General features: G+C 45.2%; 1 protein-coding gene across 1 annotated transcript in view; it reads left to right on the top strand.

The window, feature by feature from the left end:
* The first annotated feature begins 467 nt into the window (after positions 1-467).
* ST8SIA3 (ST8 alpha-N-acetyl-neuraminide alpha-2,8-sialyltransferase 3) overlaps positions 468-16,612 on the top strand; it is a 40,642-nt gene continuing 24,497 nt past the window's right edge. The window contains exons 1-2 of the mRNA XM_081213095.1: positions 468-586; positions 13,694-13,874. Of these exons, the coding sequence (XP_081069221.1) occupies positions 526-586; positions 13,694-13,874 (242 nt within the window). The 5' untranslated portion in view covers positions 468-525. The remainder of the gene's footprint in view (positions 587-13,693; positions 13,875-16,612) is intronic.

The following is a 16,612-nucleotide window of genomic DNA, read 5'->3' as shown; positions in this document are numbered from 1 at the left end:
CTGCTGGACAGAGCCAGACAGAGGATGGTAACAGGAGGGGTGTCCTGCCCCCACCCCCCAAAAAAATCCTGGCTATGTCCATGTTGCTTGGCACACTCAATAGAGATCTCTGCATTGAATGTGCAGTACAGTAGAGTGGTACCTCAGGTTAAGTACTTCATTCGTTCTGGAGGTCCGTTCTTAACCTGAAGCACCACTTTAGCTAATGGGGCCTCCCGCTGCCGCCGCGCAGTTTCTGTTCTCATCCTGAAGCAAAGTTCTTAACCCGAGGTACTATTTCTGGGTTAGCAGAGTCTGTAACCTGAAGCGCTTGTAACCTGAAGCATATGTAACCCGAGGTACCACTGTATTGCCTTAGTGAAGGACTAGGACTTCTTGTTTGCGCAACAGGGAGTGCTGTACCTTCTTGTGGGTTTTAAGAACTACAATTCCCAGAGTTCCTTAGTCCATGCTGACCTTCTTCTGTGCATCAGGGTTGCAGATTAACTGCACTAGAGGGAACAATTCCCCAGGAGAGAGGCCTTTATGCAAGAGCAGATGGAGCCATTTCCACAACTAAATTCGAAGGCCCCAGAAAGCTGGATGTGTGAGTAAATAGCCTAACCTTAATTTATAGGTTTAGAGGAATGCCATAGGTTTATTTATGTCTGAGGGGTTTTGTGCTTGAACGTTCTTCCTCAGAATTCTGGACATCTATCGCGATTATTTTATTGTTTCCAGCATTTAGGCCTCGCTTTCTTAAAACAAGAACAAAAAAACACCCTAAAACGTGCCTCAAAGTGACTTTAAACTATATAAAATCTGAACAGTGTGTGTGTAAATCATTTGAAATCAGATACAGTACCTACGATGAAAATGCTATAGGACAGAAATTTCTATAGCCCCTTGGAATAGCAGTAAGCGTTTTGTTTTAAGATACGCGTGTATCGCGACATTTTTTTGTTTGGAAGTAAACATGCATTTTTTCAAATTGGTGTTAAAAAGGTGCCTCTTTGTACAGGGTGAGTCCTTTAAAAGAGGCCCCGTGGATACAGAGTACAGTGGTACCTCGGGTTACATACGCTTCAGGTTACATACGCTTCAGGTTACAGACTCCGCTAACCCAGAAATAGTGCTTCAGGTTAAGAACTTTGCTTCAGGATGAGAACAGAAATTGTGCTCTGGCGGCGCAGCAGCAGCAGGAGGCCCCACTAGCTAAAATGGTGATTCAGGTTAAGAACAGTTTCAGGTTAAGTACGGACCTCCGGAATGAATTAAAATTAAAAGACTCACCCTGTACAAGACATGAAATGGCCCCTTTGAGTTTACCATCGCCGCCAGTGAAAAGGGATCCTTTAAAAATGTCCCATGCCATCTCTTAGCTCAGGCAGACTAGTCCTCAAAGTACCCGCCCCCCAGTCCATGCTGCAAAGCCCCACAGCTTTCTGCACATGCTCAGAACCACTCTTTTCTTCTGTATTCCTTCAATATAGTCCAGGGACTATTTCAAAAAATTAAATAACATGAAGAGTGTTCACCAGCGGTGGCCTAACTTGGAGGGGTTTTCACAGTGACAACACGTTCTAACACAGGTAGCCATAAATTGTTGTCCTGAAAACTGTACAGTAGTGGTGCCTCTGGTTACAAACTTAATTCGTTCCGGTGGTCCGTTCTTAACCTGAAACTGTTCTTAACCTGAGGTACCACTTTAGCTAATGGGGCCTCCTGCTGCCGCCACACGATTTCTGTTCTCATCCTCAGGTAAAGTTCTTAACTTTACTACTTCTGGGTTAGTGGAGTCTGTAACCTGAAGTGTTTGTAACCCGAAGCGTTTGTAACCCAAGGTACCACTGTATAACATTGCTCCTGGCCTTTCAGATGCTGCCAGACTACAACTTCCATCATCCCTGGTGTCAGGGGTTCAGGAGCAGAGGCGAGGGCAAGGGAGGAAACAGAGAGCGAGGGGGAGGAGTCCGAAGGAAAGATGAGCGATGACGATGACCCGAGATCTCCGAGTCTTTCCAGTGAATCAGAAGATTCACAGAAAGGAGCGCCAGTGGCCAGAGCGAGGGGGGAGATCAAGGGGACACCCCAGGAAAAAGGGACAAAAGGGGGTTCAGAGAGCAGCAGTTGGAAATCGGGGCCAACGTCCCCAACAGAGCGCAGTGAGGAGGAAGGGCGCCAGGTATCGGGATCCGGCGACTCGCCGCAGGGGGGAGGGCATGAGTCAGGAGTGGCCACACCCCCATCGGGGAGCGAAGGAACGGTCAAGCGGAAAGTGGGAGGTTGGGCGCGCGCGCCAAGTTCAAATGCACAGGAAGGCGGCAGAGTAAGCAGCCCGGAAAGGGAGCCAGGTCCTAAAGCCCGCTGCAAGGAGACAGAAGGGTCCGGGGGGTCAGCGTCAGAAGAATCCAGGAAGGAAGAGACCACAGGGGGCAGAGGGACCCAGAGAAGGAGGGGAAGGCGGAAAAGGTGGAGTAAGGCGAGGTTATTAAGTTGGTGTACAGGAGGCGGGGACTCAGACGGAGCTTCGCCGGTCTAGCTGATAAGACGTAGGGCTGCCTGCGGCAGTTTGAAATTGGAAACTGTAACTCAATAAAGACTTTTATAAAGTGAACGCTGGCTAACGTGATCCTCTGTGAGCTAGGATCTGGAAGCAGCCCTGACACCTGGCTATTGGACATGTTGGCTAACAGTTGGAGTCTTAACACCATCTGTCATCTGGGCCGTGTCCAGAAAGTAGTGGTGGGGGATGAGTGTTCAGACCCCTGGGCTCTCACTTGTGGGGTGCCTCAGGGTTCCGTCCTCTCCCCCATGCTTTTTAACATCTACATGATGCCCCGGGGGGAGATTATCAGGGGGTTTGAGCTGGGTGTCCTTCAGTATGCGGATGATACCCAGCTCTACCTCTCTTTCAAATCGGAACCAGTGAAGGCAGTGAAGGTCCTGTGTGAATGCCTGGAGGCGGTTGGAGGATGAATGGCGACTAACAGATTGAGGTTGAATCCTGACAAGACAGAAGTACTGTTTTGGGGGGACAGGGAGCGGGTTGGTGTGGGGGATTCCCTGGTCTTGAATGGGGTAACTGTGCCCCTGAAGGACCAGGTGCGCAGCCTGGGAGTCATTTTGAACTCACAGCTGTGCATGGAGGCACAGGTCAAATCTGTATCCAGGGCAGCTGTCTACCAGCTCCATCTGGTACACAGGCTGAGACCCTACCTGCCCGCAGACTGTCTTGCCAGAGTGGTGCATGCTCTGGTTATTACTGGATTACTGTATTTTAATATTTTGTTGGAACCCGCCCAGAGTGGCTGGGGAAACCCAACCAGATGGGCGGGGTATAAATTATTATTATTATCTGGATAGCAATCTATCAGTCTATCATGGATGCTTTAGTTGGGATTCCTGCGTTGCAGAGGGTTGGAATAGATGTCCTCCGGGTTCCCTTCCAACTCTATAATTCTATGATTCTATAAGTCTAAAAGGATGCCAGCATGGTTAAATCATAGAGTCTAGTGACTATGAAAAAACAAACAAATAAAGAGGACCAGATCTGGAGGGCCAAAGGTTCCTCAACTCTGCATAATAATAAGAATAATTAGAACAATAATGATTAGAATAATTAGAATAATGATTAGAATAATCAGAATACTAATAATATGCCACCCAGCTCACTGGGTTGTCCTAGCTACTCTGGGTGGCTCCCAACAAAATATTTAAAAAATATTAAAAGAACAGTTTTTAAAAACCCACAAACACAAAGGAAAGGGTCCCCAGCTACACACACAGACACAAAAAGAGAAAATGAAACTTGTAAAAAATATAAGAAATAATTAAGATTAATGGAAATAGCAATACAATACACACAAGTGCTGCTTACCAAATACAATGCATTGTCTAGAAGTCGTTTGTTAGGCAAGCGTTCACATAACGAGCCTAGAATTTCCGTGGATTCCTATGGATACATTTCTCATCAGGGATTTGCCCAGTCTCTCCGCACAGTCCTTCTCTCCGTGGTTTCTTCCCGCAATGGCTACAGCCAGCAAAAGAGAGAAACAGGAAAAACTGAATTGCCCCACATATCTCTCCTGCACTCTGATTTGTCCAGTCTCACTCTCTTCTTGTCTGCATGGTTTCTGCCCAAAAATGCAAAGCACAAGGAAGTCAGGAAGTGGAAAAACTCTGGATGTTCAGATTTCAGAATCTGTGGAGTGTGTAGCAGGGTTTGGGCACAATTCTTTATGTTTGGATAAGTAACTTTTTGCAGAGCCAGCTGGCAGATAGCAGGATCTGTGTGTACATAACAACAGTGAGGCATGAAAACATACAAAATGAACTAATATATTGCAATAATAATACATAAGAGACTGTAGCTCAAAAAAACCACTGAACAAACTCAAAATTCCCATTCTCCTGTTTATTATTGTTTATTTAATGTGTTTTTATATGTGTTTTCATGCTTTTGTTGTTATGTATTGCAATGGTATTTCCACTGGCAACATTAATTGTTTCTCAGATTGTTTCATCCTCTGAGCCCAACATGTTGTGATTGCTACAGTTGCATTTTAGAGCATCTGCAAAGAAAAAAACAACAACAAAAATAATCAGGGTCTGAAAAACACAGGAGGAAGAAGGCGGAAAACAGTGTGATGCAACAGTTTCATAACTACGTTGTCATGAGGATCACCTGTAAAAAGTGAACAAACGAGGAATGGCAATTGCAAGAGAAAAGGCTTGGTGCAGAACAGCAAACTAGATTGCGTCTATTGTCAAATGCCCTTGAAAAGGTTGTCCTCCAATGTTCAAACTGTCACAGCAGAGTTGAACATTTTGGCAATGCCTTGCTCCTGGTGGATCTACAAGGAAGACAATTCATCTAACATCAGAAGTCACTTACGGTTAATCTCAGCTGGGAAGCTGTTTTACAGATTGTCAAGAAAGGAAGTGTGAGAGCAATATGATTTGCTGGTGTTTCGGAGTGCACTGAAAATGGACAGTTTTGCTAATACCTCGGCTTGGCCCATTTCCTTCTTCCTGGCCACATAATTTGAACATGGGAGGAAACATGTGCCATCCATGTCTTATCTGCCATTCCCTCATTGGGTCCTCAATTTGAGGGGAAAGCCATTGCAGCTTGTGGGCCATTGCAAACACGGAAACATTGTAGGCAAGGCAGAAGACACAGCCCCAGATCAATTAAAGCTACTTTGGCTGAGCCACAAATCCTATGTCAAGTCTTTTCATGTTTTCTACTTGACTTGTGATAAACCACATCTGATTCATTCATAACTTTCACTTGAACTCCAGCAACTACAAGGTGCGGGACCTCTCGCAGGTAGCTGAAGGCATTTTTGTGGCTCTTGCTGTAAAAGCAGGCAGTGTCGTTTCTAGTAATGGGAAAAGGGAGTTTTTATATAAAAATCAAAGTGGCCCCTATCAATCAATCAATTGACAAAACTTTATTGCCTTAGCCACATCGGGCATAGCAATCAGTCATACACATCAATAACTATAAACAATACAGAGGGATAATAAAATAGCGCTATTACATGTAAGATTCCACATAACAGCCCACAACTTTGGCTCCAGGAAACTTTTCCAGCAACAGAAACCAACAGAACACTCTAATCTCTTACATCTGCTTGGTGGCGGTATGAATTTCATGGTTTTTTAAAATAATTAATTTTATTGAAAGTTTTCAACATAAGAGGCAATAAAACTATTGTATTTTTCCGTGTATAACACGCCCCCATGTATAAGACAACCCCTATTTTGGGGGACTCAAATTTAAGAAAATGGGGGGAGATGGCCCAGAGTGGTTGAGCTTTTTTTGGGGAGGGGGAGTGCCGAAAATCACTAACCAGACTGACACAGGCTGACAACCGCTCTCGCGTCGCACTAGCCAACATGCGTCTGCCCGCTCACCAACAGCAGTCGCACGCCTAATTGCCAAAGCAGCAGCCAATCCACAGCAAACCTTGCCACGGCAACCAATCACCACCCTATTACCGCAGCAGCAGCCAAAAGTCACCCACAATATCACTGCTGACAAACTCCTACTCGCGGACACAACCTATCTCTCGTCCGTCCCCTAAGACGACCCCCATTTTTTAACATTATTTTAGAGTAAAAAAAACTCGTCTTGTGCATGGAAAAGTTCGGTAATCTAAAAAATAATAATAAAGGGCACGGCAGTAAAGAGAAAAGAAAGATCAACGGAAGGGAAAGAAAGAGAAGGGGAGGGAAATATTATTTTTTTTAAAAAAGCAATAAAATACAAAACCATATGCATATAGCCCTCTGTCACAATTGTATCTTAATTCTTCATCCACGCATAAAAGAGTTGATCTTCCCAGCTCTCAACATTTTTTATAAGTAGGCCAATAAGAAATTCTGGATAAGGGGTGAAATCTCTTCCCTAGCAGGCTTATACAGTGTGCAGTAAAGGAAATAAAGCATAACCCTCACTACTCTGTCCTCTCCTGTTCTACCATTTCTATATAAGGCCTCCAAGACTACGATTCTATGATTTCTATTGTTGGCGGGTCCAATTAGATCCTGCCAGAGCCATGACTCAACTACCAGATGCCTTCATTTGCCAAATTGAGGTTAGGGTTTCCAATGCAAGCAGTATCCGTTGCTTGGTGAACCACTCACACACACCCACATCTAGGGTGAGAGATCTTGTCGTAGGGTTTTGGGTGTGATGCTGGAATAAGGGTATCATCTCTGGGGAGAGGTTTTTCTTGTCGCCCATGTCTCTCCCTACGTGCGAGGATGTTATTGGGGTAGGTTATTGTGGCGTTTGCCCCTAGGATGTGTCAAGGAAAGGGTTAAAATGTGTGTGAGGTGATTGGCCAGTGAGAATGAATAAAAGATAGAGTGGGAGGTTTTGAAAAGACAGTTGAGGGTTGGGAGTTGAGGCTTGGGTGTGGGAGAAGGAAGAGGGTGGAATACGCAGTGGGTTGGTTGAGTTGTATTGTGAGTGAGTGAGAGGAATTGTTAGGTGGAGTTAGATAGATAGTTGGGAATAATTCAGTTTGAAGTGGTAGGAACTAAGATTTAAGAACCTGACAAGAGAAAAATAAACCGAAACCATACGCTTATTCCTGCACTTAAAAATAAACTTGATTATTTGTTTATGTTAACAACTGTCTGGACTCCGTGTGTCCCCGTGAAAAGCGGGGTGGTGGCAGCGAACAAAGCAACTGCAGTGGTGGCACAGGGTCAATAGACCGTGAAACGTCTGGGGGCCCTGTGTGATCGCCACAGTTATGTATGGGGGCGCTGTATTCCTATTGGTGCTATCGTTATGTGTGAGACCACTTGGCCGGTACCTTATTTGATGAGAACCTGGTACAGGGTGTCTATCAATTGGTGCCTGTTGGCAGGATTGTTGTGGTCTATATGTAAATTGAGGATTTTTTTTCCTAGGAAGTGGTTACCCCACTTAAATGACACTTTGGGGATAAGATTGTTTAAAGTTGGGTCACTGTTTCTTTGCTTGCAGTTTGGCCTTAGATCCAGGCTGGTCTTGCTAGATCAGCTTCATCTGTTTTATCTGTTTCCCCCTCTGGAGCATTTTGCCAGTCATCAATGACCAGCAAGTCAGGGTTGGATAAAGTGAGGTGGGAATTTTCCAACCAGTTCTTCTGGTAGTCTTCTGTAGCTATTTGATTTGGAGGGGGCAAATCCTTTCTTGCCCAGACTTGTAAAAGGGCATCTGCCTGTCTCTTTGAATCCCATTCTTTGTTAAAGGGCATATTGGTTAGGATCTCGGGATTGTTTGAATTATTGTTTAAATTAGCAGATTTGTTATTGGTGCAGTCTTGGTTAGGTTTATTGGGTTGTGCCAGGAGAGGTGGGGGGACTGTTGTTAGGATCCCCCAGCTCAATTAGCCCTAACAAGACAAGCATGTTAGCCTTGATGCCAGATAGTTCCTTTCTTAAGCAGTCCAAGCTCTGAAATTTTCCCCCGCTAGTTTGGGCATTAAGGAGACAATGGTCTCGGAGGTAGCCATACAAATCTGCAAATCTTTCTCGCTCTGCCCTATGAGTTCCTTTGGCTGTGGACTGAGCCTGTTGATTAGGGGTAGAGTTTGTGATGAACTGCATGTTGTTATGATCCACGTGTGTAATATAAGAATTTTCACATACTAGTGCTGGGTCAGGAGACCAGTTACCCAACTGTTCATGGTCAGAGGAGTTTTGCCAACCTTCTGTTTGTTGGTTATGGTCATTAATGCTGCTTAAGGTTGCAAGATTTAGTGACTCTTAGGCAGGGCCAGTGGGGTTAGCCCTTAGGGTATCTTCAGTACCTATATGGCTAGTTACCACTGGATGGCAGTAGTCTAGGATGGTCTTTTGTAGGAGAAGCGGGGCTGTTTCTTTATTGTTCTGCTTCCTCTCTTGGGCTCTAGTTAGCACCATGGTGGGTTTATTGCACATTTGTTCTGGGTATCTCTGAAGGCTTAGTGGCTCTCAGTGACAAACAAATGGAGCTAGGTATAGTGGGCAGGCTCGCTAACAGGGAATTTCCTCTGAGCCAGGGGGAGGCAGGCAAATAGAGTGGCCGGCCACAAGAGTTCAGCTGAACTAGCACAAAGTGGGCTGAGATAGTTTCCTCGCCACCACCTCTGCCTCAAAAGCAACAACAGTCTCGTTTCTCGTGCTTTGCCAGGACTCAGAAGAAAGGAGGAGAAGGGAAACTAAGGGGTGAAGCAGCTCACAGTAATTAGAGTAGATTGCAGTCGTTCTGTAATTCCTCACCGACAGGGCCGGGCCCTGGAGTTGGTGGTATCATCTGGTGTTCCGTCTCTGTGAAGCCTGTTGGCTGCATGCTGTTCACCACCATTTTTTTTTCCTTAATGTTGATGGGCTTAGAAATTTTGACAAATAAATAAATTCAATATTAGATGTCCCTAACCCTAGTGGCACCTTGGAGATGAGCACATGGTTCTTGTGGCATAAACTCTGGGAGGCCAGAGCCCATTTCATCCAATGCACCTGACACAGTGGCCTCTGTTTCGTGCAAGGTTGTGTCTGAATGGTAATAGCATTTGGCTCTTTTTGTCAGATCAGACTAATGCAGAAACTCTTCTGGAATCTACAGAATTCCCTAGGAAGAGCGAATAACTGCCAGACTAATTTTAATCCGTAGGATAGGTCTGTCCATTGGGTATTTTCTGGCTTGGACTTTGGATCTGATTTGGAGTTTTAACCTTGCTTTTAGCCACATATTTATCTTCCTGGTGTATAGTTCCTTTGTTATGGCCGTGGCTAAGATAATAAAGTTTGGTGACTGATTTAGCCTCTTATCTAACAATTATCCAGGTAGCCACAGGTGAGTGGGTGGATTTCTATGCAGAGATGTGCAAACAAGCTGGCAGATGATGCTCCAACCCTCTTCCACTAGCTTGCTTGATTTCAGCACTAACTGCAAAGGAAGGGGCTAGCAGAGGGAGAATGGACCACTCCACCCTCCTTAGGAACATAGGGAGGTGCCTTTTACAGAATCAAGTCATTGGCCCGTCTTGTTCCCATGTTGTCTTTATTGACCTACAGCATCTCTCCAGGATTTCAGACTTTCTCAGCCTGACTTGGAGATGCCGGGAATTGAACCAGGGACCTAATGCATGCAAAGCAGATGCTGTACCACTGAGCTGTGGCCCTTCCCCAATTCCACTTGTCCCCTTGGTAGAGGAAGGCCACTTTCCCTTCTTCCACCAGTCCATTTGGAAGAAAGCAATTTTATTTAATTTTTACTAGCCATCTAAGAGACTAATAGCTTGCATTTGCATGCTGACTGCAGAGTCATCTCCCAGTTTAGCCTTTTAGCAGGCTCGTAACTTTTGTGAGATTGACTGACTGAATTGATTGACTGGTTTACTGATTGATTGATTGATTGATTGATTGATTGATTGATTGTAAAGACTACACTTTTATTTATGAGTTGTTGTTGCTGTTGTTGCTGCTGTTTTAAAAAAACCTCCTTCCTTAGGAGCAATAATCAAATTATTTGGTTTTCAACAGCCACCACAACAATCAACACACACATCTCATTAAGATGGCAAACAGGGCTCTGAGGAGACTTTCTCTCTTAGGAACAATTATTCTAAGCTTTATTTCATTTTTAAAAAATTATAGCTATATTATTGCTTTCTTCCATGATTCTAAATGCAGATCACATGAGACCTTCAGCTGGTCTCTCATCCAGACCCTTCTTAGCTTCTGCATAACTGTTGCATCATATGGCTTTCAGCCATATCTTAAGACTTGCATATAGACTACAGTGAGAATCTAGGCCAAACTACAAGACAAATCCTGACATGCATCTGTTTGGAAAATTATGCATGGATGGTATGTGACTCCAACAGACAGGGTCTAATTTGATTCATCTAGTCAGCTCCGGCTTGTACCTCTGACAGCCAGGACCTGCCAAGGAGGTCAAAAAGCTGTGCTCATCACTGTACTGTACTAAGATACCTCTTGGTCATCTTACAACCTATGCATAATTTTAAAATCGATAAGGTTGTTTGGAATCAGGTCTATATTTGTACTTTTCCGGGCTGCAAATGCAATACATTGGAGTCTATTAGCAAACAGTGATGATGTGCAGACTTCAAGGGCCAACCTAGATAAGACGAATGAGAATTTGTTTTGAAACACACATTCCATACCTACAGTTCAAGAAGGTGTGTCCTACATTGTCCAAGTGTGTCTAAGTTCTTGTAACTTATATACAACTATACTTTAGTATATAACATTCTGGGTCCTTTTGGTGTGGATAAAGTGGATAGGGTAAGTGGCACATCTAGTTCATCCTGTTATCACAGTGATCAACCAGATGCCTGTGGGATACCCTGGAACAGAACCCAAAGACAAGAGCCCTCTTCCCTCCTGTGGTTTCCAGCAACTTGTATTCAGAAACATTACTACTTCCAGCCATGGAGGCAGAACATAATCATCCTGGCTAGCAGCCTTCTCCTCTATGAATGGGTCCAGTCCTTCCAGGTTGGTGGCCATCAGTGCCTCCTTTGGGAGTAATAATAATAATAATAATAATAATAATAATAATAATAATAATTTATTATTTATACCCCACCCATCTGGCTGAGTTTCCCCAGCCACTCTGGGCAGCTCCCAATCGAGTGTTAAAAACAATACAGCATTAAATAAACAGGGCTGCCTTCAGATGTCTTTTAAAGATAAGATAGCTGCTTATTTCCTTCACATCTGATGGGAGGGCGTTCCACAGGGCGGGCGCCACTACCGAGAAGGCCCTCTGTCTGGTTCCCTGTAACCTCACTTCTCACAATGAGGGAACCGCCAGAAGGCCCTCGGCGCTGGACCTCAGTGTCCGGGCAGAATGATGGGGGTGGAGACGCTCCTTCAGGTATACAGGACTGAGGCTGTTTAGGGCTTTAAAGGTCAGCACCAACACTTTGAATTGTGCTCGGAAATGTACTGGGAGCCAATGCAGATCTCTCAGGACTGGTGTTATGTGGTCCAGGCAGCTATTTCATTTCATTTCGCTTCCCTATTAATTTGTAATCCGCCACTCTAAATTACCATGCACATGGCGGTTTACAGCAACAAAATATGCAACAAAGAAAGCACACATTTATATAGTAAACTGACCCAATACAAAAAGTCATAATAAAACATAACTTTAAAATGGAACAACTTATACCAGATAAAAGTAATATTCAATAATCTATTAGAATATAATAAAATTAACTCTCAAAACATCAGCCAATAGTAATTAAACAGAAATTCACTCTTAACAGTTACAATAAATAATTACTAAACTATGATCAGTAAAAATAACTGCAAGTAACAATGCATAAAATACCACAATACATACAAAACTACGCAATGCATGAAGAGGTACTATGTTTTTTTTAAAAATCTCTTCTGAATCTTCCAACATTCAGCTTCACTGGAGGTCCACATGTTCTATTGTTACATATTTTTGTTAGAATACCAGCAACTTCACATACCAGCTCTTTAAGCAGCAACAAATATCTACAAAAATATTGCAAAAAAATCATTTCCACTTGTAATCCAAACACATAAACCAGTTTAAAAGGTCTTTCACCTTCACTTACCGGTAAATATTTCTGCAGGGCTGAACCAAATTTCATCTGGGGGGGAAGTTCCATAAGTGGGGTGCCAACACAGAGAATGCCCTGTCATGCTAATTATTATTATTATTATTATTATTATTATTATTATTATTATTATTATTATTATTATTTATCATTTCTACCCCACCCATCTGGCTGGGTTTTGGTACTTGGGTCCCAAATTGTTTAGGGCTTTACATGCCCTTGGCTTGGACTCAGTGAGTTGCCAATAACCAGAGTTGGGTATCCTTCCTGGTTTTCCTTTCAAGGTAGATGGCACGGGTCTCATATTGGGGGAAACTCTTGACAGCTCTCTTTAAAATAAAATAAAAATGAAGCATCACCTGCACTTCCCTTGATAACAGGCCCTTTTAAAAAAAAAATAAACAACACCTGAATCATAGAAACTGAGAGTTGGAAGGGACCCAAAGCCATTGAGTCCAACCCCCTGAAACTGTAAAAGGCTAAAGGAAGGGTGTGGCCTTCCAGATGTTGTTGGACTCCCAATTCCCATCATCCCAGCAAATGTCAGGGATGATGGGAGTTGTAGTCCATCAACATCTGGCGAGCCTTAGCTTCCTCATTTCTGTGCTAAGCCTTGCCACTGCATACTGTACCTGAAAGTGTCCACTCATTTTCACAGCTGCCCCATGTGTGTTCTGGGATTCAGGCCCAGAGGTGGAAGGCTGTGCTCACTGACCACAAAGCTCTCGGTTGTCTCAGCTCCAAACCGCCTCCCAAAGGCTTTCCTCGCCACAAAGTTCTCTGCTGTACCAGCTCCAAACCACCAACTCATGTCCGTCTGTAGGCAGTGATGTTTTTAAGGGGCGGATATTGGAGTCTGGAGCATCTTCTATTGTGCCGATGGCATTTAGGCAGGAAAACAGGTGCTACCCCATCTCAGTCAGACCCAGAACCACAATTCAGTGGTACAACGCCTGCCTAGCATGCACAAGTTCCCAGATCCAGTCCCCTCTCTCCAGGCAGGCCTGGGAAACCCCTGTCTGAAACACTGGGCAGAGTAGACCATACTGAACTGAACTGGGATGGTTCAACTCAATGCAAGGCGTTTTCCTTATGTTCAGAGGGCAAATCTCCAGAATATTCCAGGATGTGTGTTTGCCACCCCCTGAGTGCTTTTGAATGGGACACCTATTTAAGGCAATAGGATCCACAGCTTCCTGCACAAAGGAAGCAGGCAGGATCAGGCAGCTTTCTATAATTTCCGGCAGGATCCACCTTTTTTTTTTTTTAACCCACCCCCATCCGCTGCCATTACAACGCTGCAGAGCTCATACCCTCCATTTTTTTTTGTATTATTATTTTTTAATTCTTCATCCTCTCAGCGCTTAGCTCCCCTGTGTGTGTGCGTGCGCTTTGAATTAATCCTTTGGAGTGTTTTGTGTATGTTTTCCCTCCCCCGCTCCTTAGCCACACCGCTCTCCCCCCACCCCCCACACACATACAAGCTCCATCCCTGATTTCTGGGTGTGTTAACTCCAATGTAGCTCTTTCAGCTCCGTGTGTGTGGGGGTGTGTGTGTGTGTGTGTTCTCTCTTTCACCCCCCCACCTTCTCCGCCCCCAGGCATGAGAAGCTGCAAGATGGTCCGGGTGGTTAGTGTTCTGGGTCTGGTGATGCTCAGCGTAGCTCTGCTGATTTTGTCCTTCATCAGCTACGTGTCTCTGAAAAAAGACAATATCTTCACCACTCCCAAATACGCCAACACGGGAGTGCCACGAATGTACATGTTCCACACTGGATTTAGGTGAGTGCTTGAAATACATATATGTATATATTTAAATGTACATATATCATCTTCCAGGGGAGGAAAGAGCAAGGGAGCTGGGTGGAGGGTATGCATGCTGGAGAGGAAGGGATAGAGGAGGGAAGGGTGTGTGTTGCGCGCGGGGGGGGCAGATATTACTATTATTATGATCATTATTGGATCAACGCTCCGGGACACCCCCATTCCCCACCTCTTCGCTTTTTGTGCCAGCAGTAAACCAAGCCCCCACCCCTCCCTTTTAAAAATCGATCAGATCGTGCCGAGGTGTGTGGGGGGGGGGTTGCCTCAGTGGCCAGAGGAAGGTGGGAGGTGAGGATCCCCGGCTCCTATAGATATAGATAAAATATGATGCGGGTCTCTGACGAGAATCATGGTGGCTCCCTGCCCGGTTCATGTATATTCCATCATGGGGCGAGCTGATGGCGCAGGCGCCCTCTTTCCCCGGCTGGGGATGGGGGAAGACATCGGCGCGGCTTCCCCACCGTTTTGGGGGCGGGTTGACAGATGCACAACGCTCTTTAAACGCGCAGGGGGGCTAGGAAGGGTCTCCGATCGCTCCATTCCACCATTCCTTGTCTTCCCCCATCCCCACCCCGTGTTCTGCGCTGCCCCGCAGGTCTGGTGATGGAAGTGGGGAGGGGAGTCCTTTGTGTGATTGTGGCTTTCTTAATTTTATTTTAAAATGCATTTTTTTAAAAAAAAAAATGCTTGGAAGCGCTGCGCTCCCCACCATCCCAAAGAAGCGCAGATTTACTCCCCGTTTTAGCGCCGGCAGATTAGAGGCACCCTCTTCTCTGCGCGCAGAGATCGGGCCCGGAGAATTAGGGGAGGGGAATTGCAGGAGGAAGGTGGATTTTCCAGGCAGGCGTGAGGCGGAAGTCGTGGAGACGATTCGCTGGGTCTTCCTCCTCCTCCTCTGCTGGTCGAGAGGCCGGGAAATGCCCCACGCTGTGCAGACGTGGCGTTGCATAGGCTCTTTGCAAAAAATAAGCCCCTTCCCAGCGCCCACACAAATGCTTCTGGTGGGGGGGCGTTGCTTGAAATGGCCTCCTCCCTCTCAGAGTAAGAAGAGTTTTAAAAGTGAATGGAAACTTGAGGCTCCGAGCTTGTATCTTTCGGAGGTCGCTGTCCATGGTCCTGAATTTGCATCCGCTCCCGTTCTGCGCCCCTGAGCCTTCACTCCCTTCAAAGCTTACTCTCCGCTAATGAACCGCCCAGGTGCTAACGGCTCTGGCTGTTCAGAATGGGGGGGGGTCAAAATCAGCGTTTGGAAGGGACCTCAAATGCCATCTAGTCCGACCTCGTGCTGATGCAGGAAATCCTGCAGCGTCCCTGTTTGGTGCCCGTCCACCCTCTGCTTCTAATTAAGGAGAACTCTCAGATCACAACATTTCAAAGGGCGGACCATTCTGTTTGTTTTCTACTTTTGTGCGTAGGTGCTGCCTACCAGAGGGAGCAGAACTGGGCTAAATGGCCCAGAGGTTTCGACTCAGTACAAGGCAGCTGGATACCTTAATCCATATTCTGTGTATGGGCCCCACTAGAAATGGCTTTTGTATGTTGTCTTCTCCATGCTGCCACTTTAATAAATATAGTGTTATGTAACCATAATGCTGAGGCTGCTTCTGGTGGCATCGTCTGCTGTCTAGACTAATGTGTAGGCTGGCTTTTAATCATTAGAAAATTTGAAGTATTGGGGGAAATTAGAGGCTAACAGCAAAATCAGATACATGTCTTCTCAGAGTTAAGTCTTCCTGAGTTCAGTGGGACTTACTGTTGTTTAGAGTTGCAGCCTAAAAGATGCTTTACATCAGGGATCGAGAATCTGCTGTTGGATTCCAACTCCCATTAGCCCCAGCTAGCATGAGTGATGGGAGCTGATGTCCAACCAAATCTGGAGGGCACTATAGGCTCCTCACCCCTGCTTTACATGTTACATTTGTTCTAGTCACATGTAGATAGAAAGTATGATGTACAGCCCATCAGGTGAGAAGAATGTACACACTGGCACATTTGCAAAGCTAAGCAGGGTCCGGTATGGTTTCAAATTGGGTGGGGGACTGCATGTTGAAATTCCTGCATTGCAGGGGGTTGGCCTAGATGACCCTTAGGGTCCCTTTCAATTCTATGACTCCCTGTATGCATGCAGCAAAATGCTTAGGAAGGACTCTAGCTCATTGGTAGAGTAGCTGCTTTGTTAAATCCCTGGCTTCTCCAAGTAGAGAATGGAAGATACTTCCATCTGAACAACCCTGGAAAGCAACAATCAATCAGCGTAGATAATACTGAGTTAGATAGATCAGTGGTCTGGCTTAGTATGAGGTAGCTTCCTAAAGTACGTTCAGGTGAGAACACACAAACAATGATCTACACACAGGTTCCAAGCATTTTCATCAATGGATTTTCCCCCCTCTTTTTTTAATTCCATAAAATTTATACACTGCCTGAGTGTAGAAAAAGCCACCTCACAGCGGTTTGCAAAAGATAAACAGAAAAATGGGGGGGGGGGTTACAACCGTACTTTCAAAAAGTTAAAAACTTAGCAAAAGTACAGAGAGGAAGAAGGGCCAGTCTGCAGGGGAGTTTCTCTTACAGGTTCTAAAGATCTCAGAAATCTGCTCTGCAGTTCCCGGGAGTAGGGCTTTTTGCATGTGGCTTCCTCTCTTCTGTGGAATAGCATTTGCTGCCATGATATGACAGACAACCACTTTCTGGAA

Source organism: Podarcis bocagei (assembly GCF_964188305.1).
Source record: "Podarcis bocagei genome assembly, chromosome: 11".
Classification (NCBI taxonomy): Eukaryota; Metazoa; Chordata; class Lepidosauria; order Squamata; family Lacertidae; genus Podarcis; species Podarcis bocagei.
This window is presented reverse-complemented; position numbering and strand designations above follow the sequence as displayed.